At 52.0% G+C, this 22670-nt stretch overlaps 10 protein-coding genes and 1 non-coding gene across 11 annotated transcripts; 6 read left to right on the forward strand and 5 right to left on the reverse strand.

Moving 5' to 3' along the window:
- Positions 1-596: 596 nt before the first annotated feature.
- On the reverse strand, positions 597-1389 carry SEPMUDRAFT_161997 (uncharacterized protein; the record flags this gene model as incomplete). The annotated part of the gene is made up of 3 exons (XM_016907972.1): positions 597-608; positions 663-683; positions 751-1389. The coding sequence occupies 3 exons, from the start codon at positions 1387-1389 to the stop codon at positions 597-599; spliced, it is 672 nt and encodes a 223-aa protein (XP_016764046.1).
- A 525-nt stretch (positions 1390-1914) lies between these two features.
- Positions 1915-4476, reverse strand: SEPMUDRAFT_131510 (uncharacterized protein). Its single transcript, XM_016902431.1, has one exon. The coding sequence runs from the start codon at positions 4259-4261 to the stop codon at positions 2309-2311; it is 1953 nt and encodes a 650-aa protein (XP_016764047.1). The 5' UTR covers positions 4262-4476; the 3' UTR covers positions 1915-2308.
- Positions 4477-5854: 1378 nt separating this feature from the next.
- SEPMUDRAFT_147664 (WD40 repeat-like protein) lies at positions 5855-8625 on the reverse strand (the record flags this gene model as incomplete). The annotated part of the gene is made up of 1 exon (XM_016904445.1): positions 5855-8625. One exon carries the CDS (start codon positions 8623-8625, stop codon positions 6211-6213), a length of 2415 nt encoding a protein of 804 aa, XP_016764048.1. The 3' UTR covers positions 5855-6210.
- A 179-nt stretch (positions 8626-8804) lies between these two features.
- Positions 8805-9311, forward strand: SEPMUDRAFT_139574 (ubiquitin related modifier 1; the record flags this gene model as incomplete). The annotated part of the gene is made up of 3 exons (XM_016902907.1): positions 8805-8839; positions 8917-9081; positions 9194-9311. 3 exons carry the CDS (start codon positions 8805-8807, stop codon positions 9309-9311), a joined length of 318 nt encoding a protein of 105 aa, XP_016764049.1.
- Positions 9312-9494: 183 nt separating this feature from the next.
- SEPMUDRAFT_t14 lies at positions 9495-9577 on the forward strand. Its single transcript has one exon. It is a non-coding gene; the product is annotated as a tRNA-Gln (tRNA).
- Positions 9578-9933: 356 nt separating this feature from the next.
- On the reverse strand, positions 9934-11737 carry SEPMUDRAFT_38996 (uncharacterized protein; the record flags this gene model as incomplete). Its single annotated transcript, XM_016908726.1, has 4 exons — positions 9934-10653; positions 10756-11074; positions 11183-11546; positions 11605-11737. The coding sequence occupies 4 exons, from the start codon at positions 11735-11737 to the stop codon at positions 9934-9936; spliced, it is 1536 nt and encodes a 511-aa protein (XP_016764050.1).
- Positions 11738-11954: 217 nt separating this feature from the next.
- SEPMUDRAFT_147665 (RRM_1-domain-containing protein) lies at positions 11955-14661 on the reverse strand. Its single transcript, XM_016904446.1, has 5 exons — positions 14280-14661; positions 13752-14201; positions 12819-13568; positions 12629-12767; positions 11955-12575 (listed from the first exon to the last, which is right to left on the reverse strand). The coding sequence occupies exons 2-5, from the start codon at positions 14100-14102 to the stop codon at positions 12355-12357; spliced, it is 1461 nt and encodes a 486-aa protein (XP_016764051.1). The 5' UTR covers positions 14103-14201; positions 14280-14661; the 3' UTR covers positions 11955-12354.
- A 241-nt stretch (positions 14662-14902) lies between these two features.
- On the forward strand, positions 14903-16379 carry SEPMUDRAFT_147667 (uncharacterized protein). The gene is made up of 3 exons (XM_016904447.1): positions 14903-15076; positions 15125-15268; positions 15329-16379. The coding sequence occupies exons 1-3, from the start codon at positions 15017-15019 to the stop codon at positions 16238-16240; spliced, it is 1116 nt and encodes a 371-aa protein (XP_016764052.1). The 5' UTR covers positions 14903-15016; the 3' UTR covers positions 16241-16379.
- Positions 16380-17335: 956 nt separating this feature from the next.
- SEPMUDRAFT_147668 (Peptidase_M16-domain-containing protein) lies at positions 17336-19235 on the forward strand. The gene has a single exon (XM_016904448.1). It carries the CDS (start codon positions 17348-17350, stop codon positions 19067-19069), a length of 1722 nt encoding a protein of 573 aa, XP_016764053.1. The 5' UTR covers positions 17336-17347; the 3' UTR covers positions 19070-19235.
- A 625-nt stretch (positions 19236-19860) lies between these two features.
- On the forward strand, positions 19861-21295 carry SEPMUDRAFT_61303 (disulfide isomerase). Its single transcript, XM_016909557.1, has 2 exons — positions 19861-20387; positions 20484-21295. Exons 1-2 carry the CDS (start codon positions 19868-19870, stop codon positions 21089-21091), a joined length of 1128 nt encoding a protein of 375 aa, XP_016764054.1. The 5' UTR covers positions 19861-19867; the 3' UTR covers positions 21092-21295.
- A 294-nt stretch (positions 21296-21589) lies between these two features.
- On the forward strand, positions 21590-22637 carry SEPMUDRAFT_162004 (NAD(P)-binding protein; the record flags this gene model as incomplete). Its single annotated transcript, XM_016907973.1, has 1 exon — positions 21590-22637. One exon carries the CDS (start codon positions 21590-21592, stop codon positions 22445-22447), a length of 858 nt encoding a protein of 285 aa, XP_016764055.1. The 3' UTR covers positions 22448-22637.
- Positions 22638-22670: the final 33 nt, after the last annotated feature.

The raw sequence follows: 22670 nt of genomic DNA on the forward strand, positions 1-22670 counted from the left end.
AAGGACGGTGCGCGTGGACTGTCTTTTTGAAGAGATCCTTCTAGTGCACAGCCTGCGTACTATCGCTCACTTGCACATGGATACACTGCATACATGCTATACGGTGCGACTCCACGATGACGTTGCGCCGGTATACATCAAAACACGCGTGCTTATCCCTGTATGCTTGCGGTCACTGGTCAATCGGTGGCGAGGCCGCACTATTCCTCTACCACGGGACTGTACTCGTCCGTGCCCGGCATAAAGGACATGTGCTGATGGTGGTGTTGATGGTGGTGGCGTTGCTGCTGCTGCTGCTGCTACTGTTGTCGCAGCAACAGAGCCAGAAAGACTCGCTGTATTGCCAATGTTCACGCCCTCCAAGCGAGAACCACTGTACTGCTGACTGTTGACTTGGCACCGCAAAGGCAGCTGAAAGAAGCAGCGAAACGTTGGCCTCGAACATGTAACGTCGAATGGCATCACCGGACGATTGGCAATGACTGATGCCCTACGACCTCCAGCCTCCTCAGCACCGCCAAGTCTGTCGCGCGACTCGTTGCCTTTCGCTGACACCAAGTCCGAGCTACTAGGCACCAATACCACCTTTACACAAGCTACCTGTTGCCCTGCACAAGGTCAGCGGAAGCGACATACGGCATGTACGGACATAGACGGCTCACATTTGTCCATACGTCCCATCCCTGGCGACACATAGACAGCTCAGCTTCATGTCTCGCCTTCTCAACCGTCGAGGTCCCAATAACTCACCTCGTCACCATCAACACGCTCCTTCTCGTAGTCGGGCAAGTCCACTCCAACATCACTCATCATCGCCGCCTCCAACCACCGCGCGTAATGCCCATCTCCAACACTGCCCGCCACGCTAGCCTTTCCCACCCCTCTCACGCCCTCCAACAGCTTCAACACGGTAAAATCACAAGTCCCATACGAAGGCTGAAACACCTCAATCTCCAGAACATCCAAGCCCGTAAAACAGTCTGACGCTTGTCGAGCAGTAAATCTCGAATCAATATCCAGTCGCACACGAAAGAAGAACTTCCGAATCATGCTCGCGACCCGCAGAGAAGTCACCGGCGGCAGAGTAGTAGTCCCCTTTGCATTCGGCACCTTGCACAGTAAGAATGACGGCAACGCCGTCAACAGATTCGAATGCGCCACAAACATATTCTCTCCATAGAGGATCGGTGCCGCTTCCGCGTGTACCTGTCGACACGTCCGTAGCACGTTTGCGCAAATGGTATGGCCGCCGCCGCCGCTGCTGCTGCTCCTTTGTCGCTCGTCTGCTGGTGCACTGCGACTATCCTGTATGAGGAGCAGCTCGTAGATGGCGTTTCGGAGTTCAGAGGGGAGAGAGAGGAGTCGACTGGCGGATTGGTCTGCTGCCATGCTCGTTCAGAAGAAGGAAAGAAAACCCTCTCTTGTCGAACCGGGAATGAGGTTGAGAAGAGATAGTGTTCTATACGAACCGTGAGAGGTGAAATGGAGAGTGTTCTACGGTTGAAAGTTCGGGCTATAGGAACTGGAGCTGGAAGCTGGAAGCCGAATTGGGAAGGAGCGGGAGCGGGAGCTGGGGTGGGATCGTGGGGCGCATTGTCATTCTTTCTGCCTTACCTCCTAGGTACATAACTTAGGTACCTAGGTATACTCAGAACACTGAGAACAGGCAATAAGTACATATACCTTACCTTAGCAGCAACGAGCACAAGAGTCAACCAAACATCGAATCAAAATCTATAGCAAATACGAAATACTAGATTGTATAGACAGTAATATTTCAAAAAATGTGATCTGAGCATCAGGTTTCTGTCGTAATTTATCCTAGGATCCGCCGTGGGAAGGTGTATCAACGAAAACACCTAAACTTTTTTTGTTGCCAATTGTACATATTCTTCTTTTGCCCATCATGAAAACAGTCCTGTGTTGACCTTGTTCTTTTGTTTTCCTTTCCCAATACAATGCAGAAGGACAAGTGTTGCTGCGAAGCTTTTGAATCGTAAGTGCGTCTCCCGCCGAGTCTTGGACGTCCCCAATGCTCGACTTCAATATTCTCTCAAGGACTTGAGACGTCATCGTGCGAGGCGCTGGAAGCGAAAGAATCTCGCTGATGTCTGTACCTCTTCCTGTCGTGTTTGCACGCTTTTCAGAGTGCTGCCTGTGTTTCTCTGTTCTGTCTCTGTCCTCGAATTGCCTCCCATTCATTACTCATGAATTTCACCGCTCTCTGTGAGTCCACACACAATAATTTTGTGTAACCGACCGAATTGAATGTAATTCAACACATAGGGATACTGGTCAAAAAGCCACATCATGCATGGCTTTCGGAAGAGCCGTGGATAGGCAGGTATTGGTTGCTCTCTGGTACCAGGTCAAAGGGCCACGGCCACCCCTGAGTCACCTCTGGCGGCAATTGGAAGTCATCGTGTGGTGTGCGCATTCCCATATTGTTAGTCAAAGGCGGAAGCGAACCCGAAGGCAAGACAGGATGGTTACCGTTCGTCCCGTTGCTGGCAGGGTAGGGTCCATTGCCGTTGCTGGCGTGCTCGGGGTAAGGAGCAATGTGTTGCGGGGTCGCGGTCGACGTCGATAACATCTCTCGTTGCGCCTGCATGTACTGATCAATCTTGTCGATCTGTTTGCGCAGCTCTCGACTGGATCCAGCTGCGGGCTGCAGTACTGTCTCGAGATCTTCCAGTAGATCGGCGAGACCTGTCGTAAGTGCGCGTACTTGCGCATACGAGCCTTCGTTCAGCACACCCTGCATGACAGAGGACAGTATATGTCCAATACCGCCGAGGAGGTAAACGAGTGGAGTGGAGATTGCTCGTAGATAGTGCTGCGGAATGTCACGGAAGGTATTGAGGACTGTCTCCGCGACACGACATTTCTCTTGTACCGAGTGTGCATTGCTGCCTCGTGCCTCGAGCAATGTCATTCGTACAAGCTGCAAGGTCGCCTGAATGTTCGCTGCTTGGAAGCCATATATATCGTGGCTACGATCGCCTGTTGCTTGGGCTCGGTAGTCCTTGAAACGTTCGGGCAGCTGATTGTACAGGCGTTGCACATTATCCATAATCTGCGTATCAGGCATCGGGTTGGAGATCATGAGCCTCACAATAGACAACCGATCTTCACGCCTGTATCTGCTGATCCGCAATCTCTTCAGCGCATGCTCCAGCACGCGGTAGAGATCGGTGGTGAAATTGTAACCTCGGAGCCAGTTCTGGGGATCGGAATAATTCGCCACACTCGATGTGAGCTCTTCATCGCTGACTTCGCTGGGGTAGGCAACGTTGGAGTGTGTCTCCTGCGATTTGTGGATGGTATTGAAGACGACGGACGTGTACACGTCGAAGTTATACATTGACCAGAATAGTCTTCTCCTTTCCTCGCGCTCCTCGACCGATATATGCTCGGGCCAGTAACTTTCGTCGTGAAAGTGCTGCATGGCGCCAAGAGTCAAGTAGTGGCCCATGTAGTGGTGCATCATCTGGATTTGGCCATATTGAATGCTAGTCAGAGCCAGCAGAGCGCAGGCGCGCATGTACCCCAAACCGGTCATTTTCGTGAGATCTTTGGAAATGTTGTCCTGGGCGGCCGAGAAGAAGACTTCGGACGAGTTGCTGGAAGTCTCGTCGTTCAGCAGCTGCTTGTCGCTCGAGGCGCCATCTCGTGCTCGTGCCGCGGCCAGAGCACAGGCAGCCATCACCGACGCAAAGAAGCCGCGATCGGTCAAATGCTGGCGTTGGTGAAGTCGTTCCCATAATGTGGGTCCATGGAACAACGGGAAAAGTGGATACACGACTTCCATATATATTTCCAGATATCGATAGATCATGGCTTGGCTGTTGGCAGCGAAGCAATGCCACGCCACGCTTAAGAGATCATCTGGCCTGCCCTCGCGCACCACTTCATATGCGCCGGTGAGGGTGCCCGCCGACATGGACGCGCCATCCGGATAGACACCGCCGCCGCCACCGCCGCCTTCAGACTTGACGGTCGGCGATATGGGCGATATGGCTGTGGTATGCCGCACCGGGAGCAGGTTGCCTGGGGCCCCTTGTGCAGCCGATGGATTGCGGCGCCGGCGGGAGGGTCGGTTGTAGGTACAGTCGATAGCGAAGTCGTAGCAGTTTTGACACTTATGAGCTTCCTCCGCGCTGGGCCGACATCGTATACTGCGCCGGTGGCACAGGTCGCAAGCCTGGGAGATGCGTTGCAGCTTGCGCGGGCGTTCCTGGGTGCTCTTGTTGTTCGACATGACATGGGGTAGAAGGATGCAGTGATAAAATAATGGCAGCGGACTGTGGTCCGACTTGTTACAAGGGCCCTTTAGCAGTGTACTCTGTAGCTCGTGCGCGAAAAGGATGGAAGGGGAAGGGGAAGGGGGGGAGGACGGGCAGCGGAGCAGGCGCAAGAGGAAAGCAGGTAGGCAGGCAGGCAGGCAGGCAGGCAGGCAGCAAGCGTGTAACCTGTACAGTGCGTTCGGGTCAGGCAGAGTGCGTTCGAGTAGGTACATAGGAAATCACAGTAGTAAACAAAGTCGTCGTCGCATGGAAAAGATCAGCAGTGGCAACTACTGGCAACGACAACAACGCTGCGAACGCCATGCCGTTCGATCCGAGCAACCGCAATCGCAACCAAAAGGACGTGGAAAATCATCGCAAATACTCGTCTCGTGCGGCGGCCACGCGTGGTGGGCAGGGCATATACCACCTACCGTAATCATCAGTGAGGCGATGATTATGGTTCTGCTGTTGGGGAAATAACACATAATGGAATCATAATGTCCACTCGGCCTCATCACTTTGGCCAGCATGAGCACTGCTTGCGACCACTCCATTATTGACGTCTGCGGGCGACCAATGGCCTGGCGTAAACACCGCATTATGCGGAGATAGTTTCTACCGCAGTCCTAACTCCGCGTGGCTGGGAATCGTCTTGCATAGAGTAGTGACATGCATGGAGATGTGACTAGTACTGTCGGGACTGGTGTGACGAGCTAATCGCCAAAGCCGGCCAGGCCAGGTTTTATACTGTACCATGGCAAGGTGCAGCACAGGCAGCCTGTTTTTTTCTTCTCTTCCAAACGAGCTACTGTGTGATGGTGTTGAGAGTAATCAAAGTCATGCCATATTATCTGTCGTCTCCTGGAATGGACTTCGTCGGTGGAGTGGAGCGGAGCGAGCGATGAGGGGGATGGAGGCGCCCGGAGTCGAACCACTGGACCAGAGCGAAGTGTATACTGCAACTGCACTCTGCACTGTAGAGGTACCCGCAGTATGCAGCAGCCTGGCGCTGGTACGAGTCGTTGGCAGAAAAGCTGGAGAAGAGAGGCGCGTGCTCTTTGAGACATTTCAGACGTGACACACCACACTTCCAGATCCCAGATCCCAGATCCCATCAGAAGTAGATTGCAGATTCGACCCATCCCATCGCTCCATCATTTGATAGTTGTCTTGATTACCTCGTACTGAGACCGGCAACCGGTACCGAATGTCTGGAGAGTCTAAGAGGTGCATAGCCATAGCCATAGCCATACCTCCCCTCCTAGCCATACACCATAGCCATAGCAATGGCTAATGCGAACGAGGGGGGCGAAAGCTAAATGACGTTGGCAACGGTGGATGGTATGGTGCCATGGTGGTATTGGTAATTCTCAGTGGAATAAGGTACCTTAGTGCCAAGCATGCTCCGCTTCTCATGGAACCACCCGAGGAGATGCGTCCGCCTCCGAGGAGTTGTCCTCATCGACGAGATAGGTAATCACTTAACTTGGCTTGTGCGGAAAACATCTGTAAAAGTCCTCCAACTTGGCAGGGTCTTCTCAGAAGCCTCTACAAAACATGCATGTGCCCTTTGGTGCCCTATGGTGTGTGGAATTCTCTGTTGTTGCGGAACCACGCGGCATTCTCGACCCCCCCTCACACACTCACTGGTTGTCTGTCTGGCTCGCGATCGATTGCAAAATATTGCATACTTCAACCAAGCCCAACATCACGCTCCATGTAATCAATCATATACTCATGTGAAGCCCTTGACCACCGAGAACAACACCTCTTTCAGACTTTTAGTACATTTCATGCTTCAAAACCATCAGGACCCGAGCTCGCGCGTCAGGGCTCCATAAGGTAGGAGGTCGTAAGAGCTTGGATCAGACCAAGACCCTTGCTGAACCATGTCGTTCAATCATAGCTTGCGACCGTAAGTTCAGGAGAAAGTATATATCCTTACCGAGTGGTCGTCACTTGCAGCAGCAAAGGCCCGCTTGACCTGCGAAACATTCTCAATCACCACCTCTGGTCGCCAGCGCAATGAGGTCACACTCTTCGAAGGTCTAATGGAGATAGGCATGTCTTCAGCGCCCTGTACCCCCAACGTATCCTGCTGCAGCCTGATGAGGATGATCTTGCCAACCTCATCTCCTGCCAACAACAACAATTGCCCTTCGTGGAGTCGTTGTTCGAAAGCAATAGCAGTCAGGGACGCCGTGCTCGCATATGTCGATATGCATTCGGCTTTGCCTTCCAGAAGCCTCCAGATTTTGACGCTCTTGTCTCGACCTGCGGTGGCGAAGACCTGTCCGACAGTAGCAGGCGCCCAGCAACAGTCCAAGATCATGCGCGAGTGACCTTTGGGATTACTTGCATGCATTGTGTACACGCTCGATGCACTGCTTTCTCGCTCAAACAATGCCCACTGCCTATCTCTTCCAACGCTAAGCAGATAGCGATCATCCGGCGAGAAGGCAAGGCTGGTCACAGTTAAGCTATGCGCAGTAAGAGGAGGTTTGACCTTCCGCCATTCTTTCGTCTCGTATAGCCGAATCACTGCATGATCCAGGGAACTGGCCTTACAAGCAGTGGCAACCAAGGTGCCGTCATTGCTGGTAGCCACAGCTGATATCTCATAGCCATGACCATACAGTTTTTCGTGTTCTGGCCAGAGAGTATGACGAGCAAGATGATCTTCGAATGGCGGATGTTCGAGATTCAGAATAGATTGATTCTCCCTTGTCATCGATGTGGAGCCACCAGTCTCGTCTTCGTCCATGTCGCCATCAGCGCCGTTCTGCTCCTGCCTGTCCACTGCGGTGACAGCTTTGTTCGACAGGCCGAGAACTGGAATGTTGGCAGCATCTGGCAAATCAGCGGCGCCAGATGTAGCAGTTCCGCCCAGCTTTGCAAGAAGATTATCCACAGCTCTAGGCTTGTCAAAGACCCGGAGCAGCTTTTCGTCAGCGCCAGATATGAATCGATCATCAGTTATGCAATCAACACAATTTAGATCATATCCATGTATCTGCGGTCGTGCGAACTCATGCCACGACGACTTTGACTTTTCCTGCTCCTGCCACTGGGAATACAGCCGGGTCGTCTGGTCTGAGCTCGTCGAGAGCAAGTACTGGCCTGACCTCGCCCATGCCAGACTGCGCACTTCCTCCACGTGTCCACCTATGCCAACTTCCTGAACCCACATATCACTATCAGGCTGGTAACTCCAGCGCCGCCAGCTGCCTGTTCGTCCTAGACTGACGACTGACCGAGCATCGTGTTGCCAAAGTCCTATCCAAAAGCCGCCTGTGCTGCCTGTCGCAGTGGTAGATCCTTTCTGCGAACTAATTTCTCCCAGTCTGCTGCTGCATACCCACAGGCCTGACGAAGGCTCCGCGTTCCATATCGAGAGAGAGTTGTCCGCAGATGCTGTTAGCAGACAAGCACTTTGGGTACCGGTCTTGTTTGGAGCCCAGCGTGCCGTGTAGATCCAGTCTTCGTGACCAACAAGCAGTGCTTCGAATGTTACGCTATGCTTCGAGCCTTCACTCCCAACTTGATGGGCTTTGTTTGACAAAGATATTTTCTCTGCACCTGCGACGAGCTCGTTCACCTCGCTGACACCGCTGGAAGCCCTGGTTTCGCCCTGGCGAAAGCGCCATAAACGGATGTACTTATCCTGGCTGGCAGAAGCCAGCAGTGTATCACTTTGTTCTGTCTGGTGCTCTCTGGTGAAGTCCAGAGATCGAATCCAACCTTCATGACCCCTCATAGTAGCTTGCAGCTCGAAACTGCTTCCATCACCATGCGCGCAAGCGAACAGTTGAATGATGTTCGAAGTTCCGGCAACTGCGAGCACTACATCGCCACTCGCGAGGCGCGTAAGTGCAAGGCATAATGGAAAGAATCGTGGCTTCAAGGAGATGGTCTGAGCGAGCTTAGCTGTTGTATCTTCCAGATACCATATCTTGACAGTACCATCTGCCGCGCCTGACGCGAACAGATTTGCATCCGACAACGTAGCAATTGCATTGATCGATGCAGTATCCTCCTTGAGGCACTGTATTTCCTCGATTGTTCCATTTGAGCTGGGAGACCATATTCGAATCGTATTATCTGCGCTTCCGCTCACAATGAGCAGTCTGTTGGAATCTTCGATGATCTTGACTGCGTTTACAGAGTCCGTGTGACCTGCGAGAAGAGCGTATACGCCTTTACGACCGCCATCTTGGGGGTTCCACCGAGCAATGTTGTTGCCAGCGCCATAGGCGAGAAATGAAGTCGACCAGTCTGCGGCAGAAGGATGCCTGTTCCCGCCAGCGGCAATATATTCGATCACGGTGTCTGTCATCGGAAACTTGACATTTCTGGTGTTATGTGAATTTGAAGTGACTCGCGAAAGCAGATTCAGAAGTGAGAGGCAAAATTTCGTGCCAAGCCAGTCAACCATGGTCTGCTCGAAAGCCTCGACAATCCATAACACACTTCTTTCAGCAGTACAGTCATCAACATCGAAACGGCAGGCTGACCATGACAGACGCCATCGATCTCACAATTGAGTTCACGTAGGTCAAAATCTCACACACATATATTAGTCCCACGCGGCGTTCCCCTCCTCAAGATTCTAAGTACTCTTTCTCAGCGGAGGCCTCGAACTGCTCTTCTCGGACCAACGCAAGCACAAAATCTCAATACCTGCCAAGGATGCCCAAGGACAACCCGCAACCATTGCATTCCTGATCCAATGGCTATGCGACAACCTCATGAAGGATCCGCGCAAAGATATGTTTGTCCTCGATGATACAGTGTAAGCCACCACCAACAAACAAACAATTGAGGGGTTGAAACCCACCCGCAAAAAACAAATCATTACCTGCATTGGGAGGTAGTAGAGAATAGCCTGACAGAAAATCATGCAGGCGGCCTGGAGTTTTGGTTCTCATCAACGACGCGGATTGGGAGTTGGAAGGCGAGGAGAAATATGAAGTGCAGTCTAGAGATAATATTGTCTTTGTCTCTACTCTGCATGGAGGCTGATGTAGCCCATTCAGCACAGTAAAAGGCGAGCATGAACATCAAATTATATTACCCTACTGCGCAGCATGACAGATATCGTCTTTGCTCTGATGCGCATGTTCTTCCATTTCAGCTTTGATTGAAAATCTGTGATATATATTGTATTGCACCTTCCCATTTGTCATCATTCAACCGAGGATCGCTGGTTGTATAGTGTAGCGGTTATCACATCGGATTCTGATGTTCAGAATGTTCCGGGAACCCCGGTTCGATTCCGGGTACGACCTTTCCGAGTACCCTCAAGCTTAGCTTGAATATCCTTTTTCCTTTTGCCAGAGAAGACCACACACAGCTATCATGACACCCAAAGTTTTGCGCCATTGTCAATTCGATCTCAAGATACCTTACCTTACCTTAACTTACTTGGGGAGCACGTCTGGCGAACACAGGTATGGCATACCAGCATAACCACACCCAAGGAAAATGTTTGCAACATTTTACCTGTATCACGGTCGAGTTGGCAAAATGATTAATATTCGCAAAATCACACGAACATCTAGTTACAGATCGTTGAAGATTGGCCCACGAACAATCTGCTTGTTACACGAAGCTCCAAAAATCTTCCACTGACACTCTCCACAAATCACCAGTCTCCCTCCTTGGCTAGTATGTCCCATCCCACACACCTCCATACTTCCTCCTTGAAGTACTCCAAAACATCGGCCTCTTTGACTTTTGGCATACTTAAAGGCCCTCCAACGCTTGTCGGCATCTTCAAGCACTCCTTGAAAGGATCATCGTCATTCACATTCTCCGTACCAAAGATCGCGTGGACCAGCGTACGCTGTAAGCATTCTTTCGCCGAACGAGCCAACATGTTCTTTGCTGGCGCTCTGTTACTCTTGGCCTTGCCATTCTTCACGCCATGCACATTACCAAAGTGGGCGGGGGCGGCGATCATGATACGATTAAGGAGATGAAGCAGGTATGGTGCTTCAAGCTTGGTCTGTTTGCGTTCTTCATCTTCTTGTTGTAAAGCTGATGCTTCAGACGCGGCACCGTCATGTAGGACACCATCATCAAGTTTGAGTTCAAGTTCGAGATCCGGAGCTCTGCTGTGTCCAAAGACAACTGAGTACAGGCTCTTGCCCAATTGGTCCAGGATGCAGTAGGTGAAGCCTTCAAATAGAGCTTGATTTGCTTCAACCCTAGGATCAAGCATGTCAAGCAGGTTTCCCAGAAACGTTGTGTACAAGCTCATTGTGGGGTTTTCCTTGACCTTTTGGTCCTTCAGTGGAATTGTTCTAGCCTTGCTTCTCCCCTTTGGCTTCTCTGACGAGGACGCATGCGCTGTAGAAGGTCTCTGTATCGTAGTCTGCTGCACTGTGGCAGATCCCTGAGCAGTCAAAGGCATCTGGGCAGTTGATGGCCTCGGATTGACAGCAGTGTCACCCGCAAGCGCCACTTTGTCTATCTCTCCAGCTGAAAGTAACGTGAAGCAGCAAAGCAGACTGCGGAACATCGAAACAATGGCATAGATGACTCGACCCTGCGCTGCGGTACCTTCTGAAACATCTCGAACGTGAGTGAGGCGGACATATCCTGCAAGGACTGCTGTAATGGCGCGACTAGTAGTAGCCAGTGCGTTCTTCAGCTGTTCGTTGTCTTTCGTTTGTTCTGCGATGATGCTTCGAATTTCGGTTTGCAAAATCTGCGCGATCGTCGACGAGGCACGCGTGATATGATACGCAAGCTCGCTCGACGTCGTGCGTTGTGTAGCCTTGCTGAAGGTTCCAAGGATGTGAAACACACTGCGCAGAAGGGTATCGCCTGGAATTGTCAGCAATGCCTTGTAAGCATGGGCATGTACCTCCTAGCTCAAGAGCAGATACGCACCAAATTCTCCGGCTTGGCTGAACTCGGCGTCGGTTGGGTGTTCCACAGTCAACTGCATACCTCTGTCCGGCGAGGTGGCCCTCTTATTTTTCCTTGGACTTCGAGGTACAAGAACGACATCCTCGTCATGTCTCTTGCGTTTCTTGATGGGATTGGGAGGTCGTTCTTCAAGTTTCCTTTTAAGAGTAGCAATTTCTCGTCGCATATCAACAGCTTTGTCTTGTGCACGTTCAAGATCGACTTTGACCAGCTCGGCTCGAGAGCGCCAATATGCAGAGCGGTCCAGATGAGAGTAGACACTGCTCAAAGCATTCTCTCGTCGACCTGGAGCGATGTGTTGTCTCAGGAGCTTGATATAGTCTGCGTTATTGTAAGCGGCCAGCAAGTCCAAAGTAAGTAGCTGTTGATTCGAGCGCACCTTCGATGCTGAGCTCCGGCGGCTTCGATTTCACAACTGATACTGCGAAAGCAATCGTCTTCTCGTTGGGCACTACCGGCCCAGGAACATCAGGTTCGTCTGATGTGGGTGTTGGTGTTGGTAAGTGCGACATCGTAGCGCAGTTCTAGCATATGAGTACGGTATGTCGATAGATACACGTAGAGAAGTGTGGAGGTCTCGAGTACATGTATGGCAGATGTTGAAATCTCAAGTGTTACATAAAAGTTCGCTCATGTCTTTAGGAAGGTCGGTCTGGAACGCGGCTTCCCAAGTCGCAGAAGGTACCCACCCAGCCAAAAGGAAGGAGGCATCGACACGCGTTGCATTTTCTTGGTACAGCCAGTTCTGCGGACAGTCAGCGAAAGAAGGCGGAAGATGAGGCATATTATACAGCTGAACTTTTTACCAATACAATCTGTATCCAGTCTCGGTGAGTAGAGCTACTATCCGCTATGCCTCCCAGGTGATTCTACCTGACCATTCACGCAAAAGCAATTGCATAAACAACACGCTAGATCGTACATTCGCAAAGATGCAGACGCTATCCAGAGTCTCCTCGTGAATGAGAAGGGAGACATGAGATGTCGCTGGGGTATCCAAAGCATGCAAATGGCCATGAGCAGTAATACAATTTCAACTAAATCCCAGACTCCTTTTCCGATAGGCTGGAAGAATAGGCTGCGGGCTACGCGACCTTCGACGTGAGTATGGTGTGGTGTCGAAACGCGACTAGCCTTGATACCCACCATATCCGCGACCGAATGGCGCCGACTGAGGCGCTGCTTGCGGCACGCCGTAGCCAGCTTGCGCTTGAGGATTAAACCCACTCGCGCTGTGTGGCATTTGAGCGCCTGGCCAGCCTTGTGCGCCAGGGTGCAGCGCAGAGGGCGCCATACCGGGCTGCTGCCATCCCGCGGGACTTGCTTGCTGAAAACCGGCTGGAGTAGCACCTAGTCGTCAGATCAGCATAGGTGCGCACAACATTACATGCAAATTGACGAACCCTGTGGTGACATTGCGCCTGGTTGCTGGTATTGTGGAAAGAAAGCCTGAGGCGTTGCTGAAGGGAACGCGGAGCCAGGTGTCTGGGCAGCTGGCGAGAAACCGTCAAATTGGCCTGTTGGTGGGCGGTCTTTACCCCACTGCATGTCTGTTAGCTATACCGTAGCGCAAAGTTCATTCGGATAACTCACGCTACATTTCAAGGGGCGGCCATTGACTTGGTATCCGCTCAATTGGCAGATTGCATTGGCCGCATTCTCGTGGGTGTCCATCTTGATAAATGCAAAACCGCGATCAGACTGGAATCTGGTCTCGGTCACATAGCCGAAGTTCTGAAAGAGTGGAACAAGATCGTTCTGAGTCGTGTAGGGCGTAAGGTTGCCGACATAGACAGTGGTCTGCCATTGCGGGGTCTGTTGGACAATCATCTCGTAGGACTGTGAACCTTGAGTTGGGAACTGGTGGTGTCCGTAAGGAGTCGTGGGAGTCATGCCCATCTGGGCCATGGCCTGCTGTTGGGAGAACGAGGGCTGTCCCTTTTGGTTGGCCCAATTGCAACGGATTGCACGCGAGCCCAGCCATTCACCATCCATCGAGCTCAACGCTTTCTCGGCCTCGCCGCGATCCCTAAATGCAGCAAAGCCGTATCCACGGGAGCGACCCGTCTTCATGTCCCACATAACGCGAGCCTCTGAAACGGTGCCAAACGCTGAGAACGCCTGCAAGAGCACTTCGTCGTTCACTTCGTTGGAAAGATCGCCGACGAAGATGTGGAAGTGGTTCGAGGTGTCCTCTTTGGCGGAGGTGTTCGATTGGTAGGCCCAGTTGACGCGGATCTCCTGCTGGTGCACCCGTCTTCCATTGAGTGTCTGCATAGCTCTTTCGGCGGCACCTGGATCGTCGTACTCCACAAATCCGTAGTTGTAACCCTTGGACTGGAACTGCTATGATTAGCAGAGGTTCTTTGGTTATGGGGTGAGTGTCGAGCGAGTGCCCGTTTTTGTGGAAGACATAGTGTGCTTCTTTACCCGTTGTGCGGTGGGAAAGGGGACATGCGGCGCAAGCAAGCACCCGTGGGCGGCGCTTGATCAGCACCTGCCAGCACGTGAAAAGAGTGGACTCACGTTCTTGTCGGGAATGATCTTGACGCTTTGCACGTGCCCAGTAGTCTCGAAGATCTGCTTCAATACATCCTCTGTAACGCGGGGGTCAAGTCCACCGACATACAGTGCCCTCTTGTTTGGTTCTGGTGCAGCGCGCCTAACTTGCCCACCAGCACTGGTAGGGGAGAGAATGTCTGTGAGCTCCGTGGGCACGGGATTGTGATTCTGCGGGATATTGACGTTGAGAGATGGGGCCGGCGGAGGTGGCATATGGTTGCCAGAGCCGTTCTGATAGCCTTGTGTGCCTGGCGCCGGGCCCGTGGTTGGAGGAGTCGGGAGTGAGTACTCGGCGGAAGTCGTAGTGTCGGCCATTGTGTGGTGAGAGCAGGGTGAGATGATAGGAGAGGGAGAAGAGGTGAATTGGAGTATGTGTGTAGGTAAGCCAAAAAGCCGCGAATCGCGACGTGAAAGCTGAGCTGGAGCTGTTAGGCGCCGAGCGAAAGTGTCGCGCGCGCAGGAAAGCGAAGCAGAAAGGATAAGGAGACGCACAAGGAGATACAATTGGCTCGCTGCCTCGAGGAGAGAGGGCAGGCGATGGAAATCGACACCTACACGGCGATGGAGAGATGGTGCGCCGGCTGTATTATGGTACCTGGATGGTGTAGAGCGTGCTGTACGCTGTACTCAGGTAGGTGGGGGAAACGCGCAGCGACAACAGAGCAGTGCCAGATCCAGTCGCGTAGGAGGTAGTATATTGCAGCGATACAGCAAGGAAACACCCGACAAAGGAGACAGCTGAAAAACGAGACTCGCAGCGCTGGCTGAAGCAGACGGGGAGGACTGGAGGTGTATGTGGTGTGGTGTGGACCGTGTCAAGAGGGGTGTAGTGTCTGTAGTGTTCAAGTAGGTTGCAAGTTGTGTTGGCCGTTGGTCCTCGGGAAGCTCGAGTCGAGGAAGGCAAAGGCCAAAGGGAGGAGAACTCCCTTGAAGAGCGGGCGGGAGCTTCGGTGAGTGGGGATCTGACTTTGCGGCCCTGCATGGCTGTGTCCGGCCTAGCTCGGCAGCTAACGGCTACTGCCTTCCAGGTTGTAGGAGGAAGTTCTAGCGCGGTCTACAGCAACGTCCATTGCCATCAGCAATACCTCCTACCTGTACCTCTTCCACGTTAGGAGGTACCGAGTCACCACAAACCCGTTATACAACAGCACAATACCCGAGTACATATCTAGAGACATCGCGTTCCGCAGAAACACCAGAATCACTGCGCTCGGATAAGCAGTCCTGTGATGGCCAACCCCGATTGCAGCGGGCTGCTGGATCAGCTCCAATCGCAGATCAATCTCGTGGTGTGTACCGTCGACTTGTTGGCGCTGCGCCGTACTGATGTTTGCCAGCTCGAGCAAGCCGGGCGCGTCTTTGCGGCGGTCGATACTACTGGTAAAAGAATACCGACAGCACAAGTCAACAAGCTGAAACAAATAATCCCTCGCGCCCAGAACAACTTCCATGATGCGCTCGACCTGCTTGAGGATGAACTGGTGAGCCCCTCCGGAGCCGTCTGAGCGGAATGTGTCTGCACATACTGATCCGGCATCCAGCAACTCGCCCAAAGAGTGCTGCGGCGTGACCTGGCACTTTTCCGCGAGAAGGCCGGTCATCAAAAGCACGCGAGTGTTGCGATTCAGACGGCACAGCAAGGAACGGAGACTGTGGATTCCGCTACTGCACCCGTGCCGGTGGAAGACGTGACCATGGAAGATGTGACCATGGAAGATGCCGAGCCACAGCAGCAGACTGATATCGTGACCAAAGCTGAGCCGAAAGTCGAGTCACCTGATCAAATCCATACACCACAACCGGAACCCATTGACGTTAAGACTGCGCCATCTACAGAAAAACACAATCCAGAAAACCACAATCCAGAGAGCCACAATCCAGAAGATACGCAGCCGGAAGCCCGACGAGATGGCGCAGCACCAGCTCCAACGGAAGTACCTGATACCAAGCCCGCAGACAGCGCTCTGCAACTAGACACCGCACCACCCACGATCAAGACAGACAAAACGCCCGAAGACGAGAAAGCTCCCGGCACAGCGAAAGAGAGTATCAACAATGACTTGGATTCTCTGTTCGGAGGCGGCGATACCAGCAACGAGCCTAATAGCGAATTCGCATTTGACGAGAACGCAACTGGAGAGATAGATTTTGGCGATTTCACCAACTTTGGCACAGACAATGGCGAGAACGATAATATTTCATCTCTTCTTCCAGGACTCGAAGACTACGCCAATACACAATCAAACGCCAGCGGCGCTGATCTTGATCTCAGCTCCTTCTTCACAACCAACAACAATGACGCAAATCACGCGGCGACTCAACCGGCTGCTTCTGAACAGCGGGATACTACCTTCGACGATCTTATGGATCTGGCTAATTTCGATGGAACCGCGATGGGAGAAGATGCAAACAACAGCACCGACTTGGCAGATTTTGAATCACTTTTCAACTAGCAGTGTCAGCGGAGGGAGGCGTAGTACTGCAGGGTGACAGGTCCGCTGCATCCATGTAAGTCAGTCCACGTTCTGTGCCACGGGTGGGCATAAGAGGTAAAGAGTCATAGACCAGAGAGAGACATAGTACACTGCAACCGCACAAAACTCATTCCATGACCTGCATATTCCATGTGTGTTGCACGTGTGTTGTATATGTCATCCCGTGTGGCGAGGCTGTTCCGTCTCAAGAGTGAGCCATGTTATGGGTCTTCCCTGCTACTCTTCTTCCTCGTTGTCCCTTCTGAACAAACTTCCATGGACAGCCGAAAGGTAGGTATTCACTTTATACAACCGTCGTAGAAAAAACTGCACAGTGCAACGGCATTTCGAACTGTCATACTGCTGCTGAGGAGAATTGTGGTTTGTGCCGTTGCAAGACAGGGAGAAGACCTTCCTTCGCCTTCGCTACCCACCCTACCTACCTTGCTATTATAAAATCCATGCTCCGCCGATTTGCGGGACATGTGGTTTGTCGCTGCAAGGCACAGCACGTATCTACTGCGCCCCGGCTCGTCTATGGGGGAAAAATAGAAACTCGATAACATGGAATAAACTTCGTGCCTTCTACACCCACCTACGACCACGTAAAACTCGTTTATCGGCTAGGCAGACATTGAGTGTCCGCGGTATGTGGGCTTAGGCTGTTATTCATCTGGGCAGATTCGCGTATTGTGTCGAAGACTCGAAGTTTGATGATCAGATGCCGCCCGCATTGCATGCCAGCGCACTGCCATGGGACTCAGGAAGCGGCATTGCAGCCGCAGATATAGTTTCATGGCTTTATTCGGGTCCCAAGCGTAGCGGCAGCTGGTGTTTTTCGTGTATATCTGTCCTGGATAGGCCGGGTGACTTTGTGCCTGGGCCCTGATCGTCTGCAGGTTGTGACAATTTCAAGGCGATATTGGTAATGGTGTCGATGTGTTGAAGAAAGAGCCCGAGTGTGTTGGCTCCAGCAGTCTCTGGAGGATAGGCCGAAGGCACGTGCTCAACGACTTGGGCAAGTCTGAACTTCTTCTGCACCATCATTTGCACAACATAAGCAGGCACATACAAGCATAGCCCATCATGAGCAAATCGCTGTCGCTACCGCGGCAAGCATCGAGAATAGTCAAAACCGCATCACGAAATCCTGCGCGACTACAACAATATGCTACTGCGTCGCGAACACCACCTTCACCTCCATCCGCAGAACCGACCGACCTCGACCAAATCACGACGCTCCCCAACGGCGTCAAAGTTGCCTCAGAATCGCTGCCGGGCCATTTTTCAGGCATCGGCGTTTACATTGATGCCGGCTCACGGTATGAGACAGAAGCGCTACGAGGAGTGTCCCACATCATCGATCGACTGGCCTTCAAAAGTACGACAAAACGCACATCAGATCAGATGACGGAAGCCATAGAAGGATTGGGTGGAAATATCCAGTGCGCTTCATCGAGGGAGAGCTTGATGTATCAGTCGGCCACTTTCAACTCTGCCGTGCCGGAGACCGTCGAACTGCTGGCAGAGACAATACGCGAACCCGACATCACCGAAGAAGAGGTGCAGAGACAGCTGGAGACTGCAGACTACGAAATTGGTGAGATATGGGGAAAGCCAGAGCTGATATTGCCAGAGCTGGTGCACATGGCTGCCTACAAGGACAACACACTGGGCAATCCCTTATTGTGTCCGAAAGAGCGGCTGGATCACATCGACGCCAGGACCATTGAGGCATATCGCAAAGCCTTTTTCCGCCCAGATCGTATCGTCGTGGCCTTTGCTGGTGTTCCTCACGATCAAGCCGTTAAGCTAGCCGCACAGTACTTTGGAGACATGACGGGACCGGCCACGACCCATGCGCCTCCACTCGAGGTCAAGACATCACAGGTACAGCCTCCTTACCCGACTTCACCACTCCCGTCTCAAAAAGACTCGCGACTTTTGTCGAAGATTCCGTTCCTGAAAAACCTTTCCACATCCGCCACTCAAAAGGCTACGGTCTCACCTCTTGACCCTGCACAGATCATGCCGCACCCATTAGATGCTCCCATCGATTTCAGCCTCCCATCACACTACACCGGTGGCTTCCTAACATTACCACCCCTCCCAATACCGCCGAACCCTGCACTTCCTCGAGTCTCGCACATCCATCTGGCATTTGAGTCTCTGCCCATAGCTTCCCCGGATATCTACGCCCTCGCCACTCTTCAGACACTTCTTGGGGGCGGAGGCTCTTTCTCTGCAGGTGGTCCTGGAAAGGGAATGTACAGCCGTCTCTACACCAACGTCCTTAACCAGTACGGTTGGGTAGAGAATTGTGTAGCTTTCAACCACGCATACACAGACTCTGGACTTTTCGGCATCTCTGCGAGTTGTGCGACGCAATTCGTTCCGAGGATGCTGGATACCATGGCCCGGGAACTTAGTCTGTTGAGCGCGGAAACAGGTTTGGGAAGATTGTCAGAAGTAGAAGTTAAGCGCGCCAAAAACCAGCTTCGCTCATCCCTCTTGATGAACCTGGAGTCTCGAATGGTGGAGTTGGAAGATCTGGGAAGACAGGTGCAAGTTCATGGAAGAAGAGTTCCGGTCAAAGAAATGGTTTCGAAGATCGAGGCAGTTTCCATTACTGACTTGAGAAGAGTGGCCAAGCAGGTCTTCTCGGGTGGAGTCATCAATCTGGGACAGGGATCTGGTGCGCCTACTGTTGTGTTGCAGCAGGGCGAGGAGGAAGGTGTACAGCTCAAGGAATTGCCGTGGAATGACATCCAGGAGAGAATTGCGAAGTGGGGTTTAGGTCGAAGGTGAGACAAGAGATGGAGACAGCAAGAAAGGGGGTAATGAACAGTATGTATGATATTGTACAGATTCAATCCTGACTCATAGCGATGGCGCTGCCTACCTTGACTTTGTAGAATAGATATACAATCAGAAGAGGGCGGCTGCATTCCATGCGCCTACCAGTAAGAGAAGCGTCGAAATGATTTCGCTCGAGATTTCCAAGTCGATGTGATACGGGCCTCCTCTTCGTATACGTATATTAGACCCACGGAGACATATCAGGCTTGATGGAGAAGTTGAAGAAGTAGGAGTAGGAGGAGGAGTAGATGTCGATGCATAGAGCACATGTACATGTGACTTATGCTTGGGGACATACATGTACCTACCTGACCTACTTAAAAAAGCGGTGTTACTTAGAGGGGCTCTGTATATCAGCTAACGTATTCCAACCCCTGGGAGCATCTGTGTTTACGATGCCCTGAGTGAGAGATATGGACTCCACAAGTGGAGGGAACGAGCGGGAGATGGCCGTTCATACACCGGGTGTACCTCCTAGTCTCTGAGGGCAATGTAAAGGCAAACAGCACGAGCTTTGTCCGGTCAATTGATACCCAGGTACCCTACCTCCTAGGTGCATGTATTGACTCAACAAGTGATGTTGGTGGGTGGGTGGCAAACCAATGTGGCCACCCTTACCTTACCTTAGGCAAGGTGGCAGCTTCGCGAAGCTTTGTCATCAACCGCGTCGATGTTGGTTGAAGTTGCTTCCAGCAACCCTCGAGCTGATTCCGTTGAAAACCCGACTTACTATCACACTCCACCAACATGCCTCGATTCACACAACTTTTCACTGCGGCATTGGCTGCTGTGAGCACCGTCTCAGCAGGCTCAGTGCTCGACCTGACGCCCAAGAACTTCGACAAGGAGATTCTGAAGTCGGGCAAGCCCGCATTGGTCGAGTTCTTCGCGCCATGGTGTGGCCACTGCAAGTCCCTGGCGCCCATCTATGAAGAGCTGGCTGCCAGCTTCGAGGGCGCCAAGGACAAGGTCATCATCGCCAAAGTGGACGCCGACGAGCACAAGGAGCTCGGCAAGAAATACGAAATCTCAGGCTTCCCTACGCTGAAGTGGTTCGACGGCACGGGCAAGTCGAAGCCAGAAGACTACAAGAGCGGTCGTGATTTGGACAGCTTGACGGCATTCATCACGGAGAAGACTGGGGCAAAGGCGAAGAAGGCGAAGACTGCCGCCAGCCAGGTCGAGCACTTGACTGACAGCACTTTCATTGAGAAGATTGGCAAGGACCAGGACGCTCTCGTGGCATTCACTGCGCCATGGTGTGGACGTCAGTATACTCCTACTTCGCGAGCTATATCGTCCACTAGTTGGGCGAAGTGGCTTCGACAAACGATTTCAAGGCACGTGCTAATGTATGAAACAGACTGCAAATCGCTCGCGCCCACCTGGGAGAAGCTCGCCGCTGACTTTGTTCACGACGACAACGTCCTCATTGCCAAGGTTGACGCCGAAGCACCAAACGCAAAGGCCACCGCCGAGAAGTTTGGCGTCAAGTCTTACCCAACCATTCTCTACTTCCCCGCCGGATCGACCGAATCGCAGCCATACGAGAGCGGCCGCAGCGAGGAGGATCTTGTCAAGTTTGTCAACGAGAAGGCTGGCACTTATCGGTCCCCTGGCGGTACTCTTAATGCCCTCGCTGGTGTCATCCCATCCCTCGACGCCACAGTTGCCAGCCTCTCGACTGGCGGCGACAAGGCATATAAAGAGTTGATCAAGCAAGCCGGCAAACTGCAGGGAAAGTACGCCGAGTACTACACCAAGGTTGCCAAGAAGGCGCAGGATAACCAGGGCTACGTTGAGAAGGAGCTCACTAGGTTGACGAACTTGATCTCGAAGGGTAGCCTTGCACCAGAGAAGTTGGACGACCTGACCAGCAGGAAGAACATCCTCAGCGTTTTCGCGGGCAAGGTGGCCGGTGCAGCGGATAGCGTCAAGGAGGCTGCTGAGAGTGTGAAGGCTGAGCTTTAGATGACCAAGAATGACACGACTGTAAATTTAGCAAAAAGCGGCTTTGGTTGGTTCATGGACGACACAGACATGTCTGAATGATGCGTCGTCGATCGAGCGTTATTTGACATGAATAGAATCTGGAAATGTGCTCACTCTTTTTGATAGACATCAACTCTTGCAAACCGTGTCCCAGTTCAAATCATCTATAGTATCTTGAGCAGATTCATTGACACCGAGAGACAAGGAATTGTACAAATGTCTCTCGTTCTTCTGCTCGGCAATCGTAGTGCCAACGAGTCTCTTCGGCGGCAGCTCACCTCACCCCGCAGTACTCCACTGTTTGGCCTACCTCTCAACAGCTCTCATTTAGAAGATTCGATTCACATGTTTTACATGTGTACCTACACCTCAACTTTGATACCTACCTGACCTACCTATTTGACACTACCTTACTACCTGTACCTACCACTCCCGGTGCCTCTTCTTTTGTTTTCTCATCAAAAAGCCTCCTCCAGCATGTCTTCTTCCCCAGTAGCCATTGTGACTGGAGGTGGCAGCGGGATAGGCTTCGCCATCGCCGAGCATCTGATTCAATTCTACGGGTACAAAGTGGCAATTTTTGACATGGATGAACACCGCATCAAAGAATCGGGTATACAGCTTGGAGACCACTGTCTCGCTGTACACGTCGATGTTACAGATTATGATCAACAAGCGAAAGCTTTTCTGAAAACGTGGGAGTGGGGTGGATGTAGACTTGATTCTGTTTACTTGAATGCTGGAATTGGAGATACAGACTCGCTCTATAAAGATTTTGCTATCGATGAGCAGACGGGTTTACCTCGACCTTTGGACTTGAGAACAATGGATGTCAATCTCAACGCGGTTATTCAAGGCATTCATCTCGCTCGACATTTCTTCTCGGAGAAGAATACTGCCAGAGGAGGTCAGATCGTCGTCACGGCGAGTATGTTCGGTCTCTACCCGACGCACGCGGTGCCGCTATACTCGACATCGAAACACGCCGTGGTAGGTCTCGTCCGTTCGCTCGCTCCCGTCTACGCCAAGGATTCCATCTCCATCAACGCCCTCTGTCCTGCTTTGGTCGACACCCACATCATTCGAGAAGATATTATGCGTCAGTGGGATCCGAAGCAACTCACGCCATTGAGCACGATTTTAAAAGGTATCGATACTATTCTTGGAGATAAGCAATTGACCGGGAAAACTTTGGAATTGTCTCTGGGGGATGTGAATGTCACCTCGCAGCCGGCATTTACACATCCGAATCAGAAGTTTTTGTGTGATCAGGATGTGCTTTGGGAGTTGGTGGCGGAGCCGCTGTTACCACGCAAGCCGGGGGAGAATATATAGGGTAGAGAAGATGTTTGTTAGAAATTGGTTGCTCATTTCGTTTCTTTTTTCTTCTTCTTCTTTTATTCGATATCGAAAGTCTTCCATTCAGCGCGCTATGCTTGTATCCTGCAAGATCTCGGCCTCGATCGAGATTGTTAGCGGAAGGATTGATATTTCCGTCATATATCCAATATATCTCTAGTCTTGCAATGGTTTCCTTGAACGTGGTCAGCGGACCATC

Source organism: Sphaerulina musiva, assembly GCF_000320565.1.
Source record: "Sphaerulina musiva SO2202 unplaced genomic scaffold SEPMUscaffold_2, whole genome shotgun sequence".
Taxonomy (NCBI): Eukaryota; Fungi; Ascomycota; class Dothideomycetes; order Mycosphaerellales; family Mycosphaerellaceae; genus Sphaerulina; species Sphaerulina musiva.

Excerpts from the sequence above, each read along its gene's own strand:
- SEPMUDRAFT_147668 (XM_016904448.1), top strand. The coding sequence starts at position 17,348 with ATGAGCAAATCGCTGTCGCTACCGCGGCAAGCATCGAGAATAGTCAAA.
- SEPMUDRAFT_61303 (XM_016909557.1), top strand. The coding sequence starts at position 19,868 with ATGCCTCGATTCACACAACTTTTCACTGCGGCATTGGCTGCTGTGAGC. Across the intron at positions 20,388-20,483 it reads CACTGCGCCATGGTGTGGAC|ACTGCAAATCGCTCGCGCCC; the intron begins GTCAGTATACTC and ends TGTATGAAACAG.
- SEPMUDRAFT_131510 (XM_016902431.1), bottom strand. The coding sequence starts at position 4,261 with ATGTCGAACAACAAGAGCACCCAGGAACGCCCGCGCAAGCTGCAACGC.
- SEPMUDRAFT_147667 (XM_016904447.1), top strand. The coding sequence starts at position 15,017 with ATGGCCAACCCCGATTGCAGCGGGCTGCTGGATCAGCTCCAATCGCAG. Across the intron at positions 15,077-15,124 it reads AATCGCAGATCAATCTCGTG|CTCGAGCAAGCCGGGCGCGT; the intron begins GTGTGTACCGTC and ends GATGTTTGCCAG. Across the intron at positions 15,269-15,328 it reads ACCTGCTTGAGGATGAACTG|CAACTCGCCCAAAGAGTGCT; the intron begins GTGAGCCCCTCC and ends TCCGGCATCCAG.
- SEPMUDRAFT_147665 (XM_016904446.1), bottom strand. The coding sequence starts at position 14,102 with ATGGCCGACACTACGACTTCCGCCGAGTACTCACTCCCGACTCCTCCA. Across the intron at positions 13,569-13,751 it reads AGATCATTCCCGACAAGAAC|TTCCAGTCCAAGGGTTACAA; the intron begins GTGAGTCCACTC and ends TAATCATAGCAG. Across the intron at positions 12,576-12,628 it reads AGGCGCAATGTCACCACAGG|GTGCTACTCCAGCCGGTTTT; the intron begins GTTCGTCAATTT and ends TCTGACGACTAG.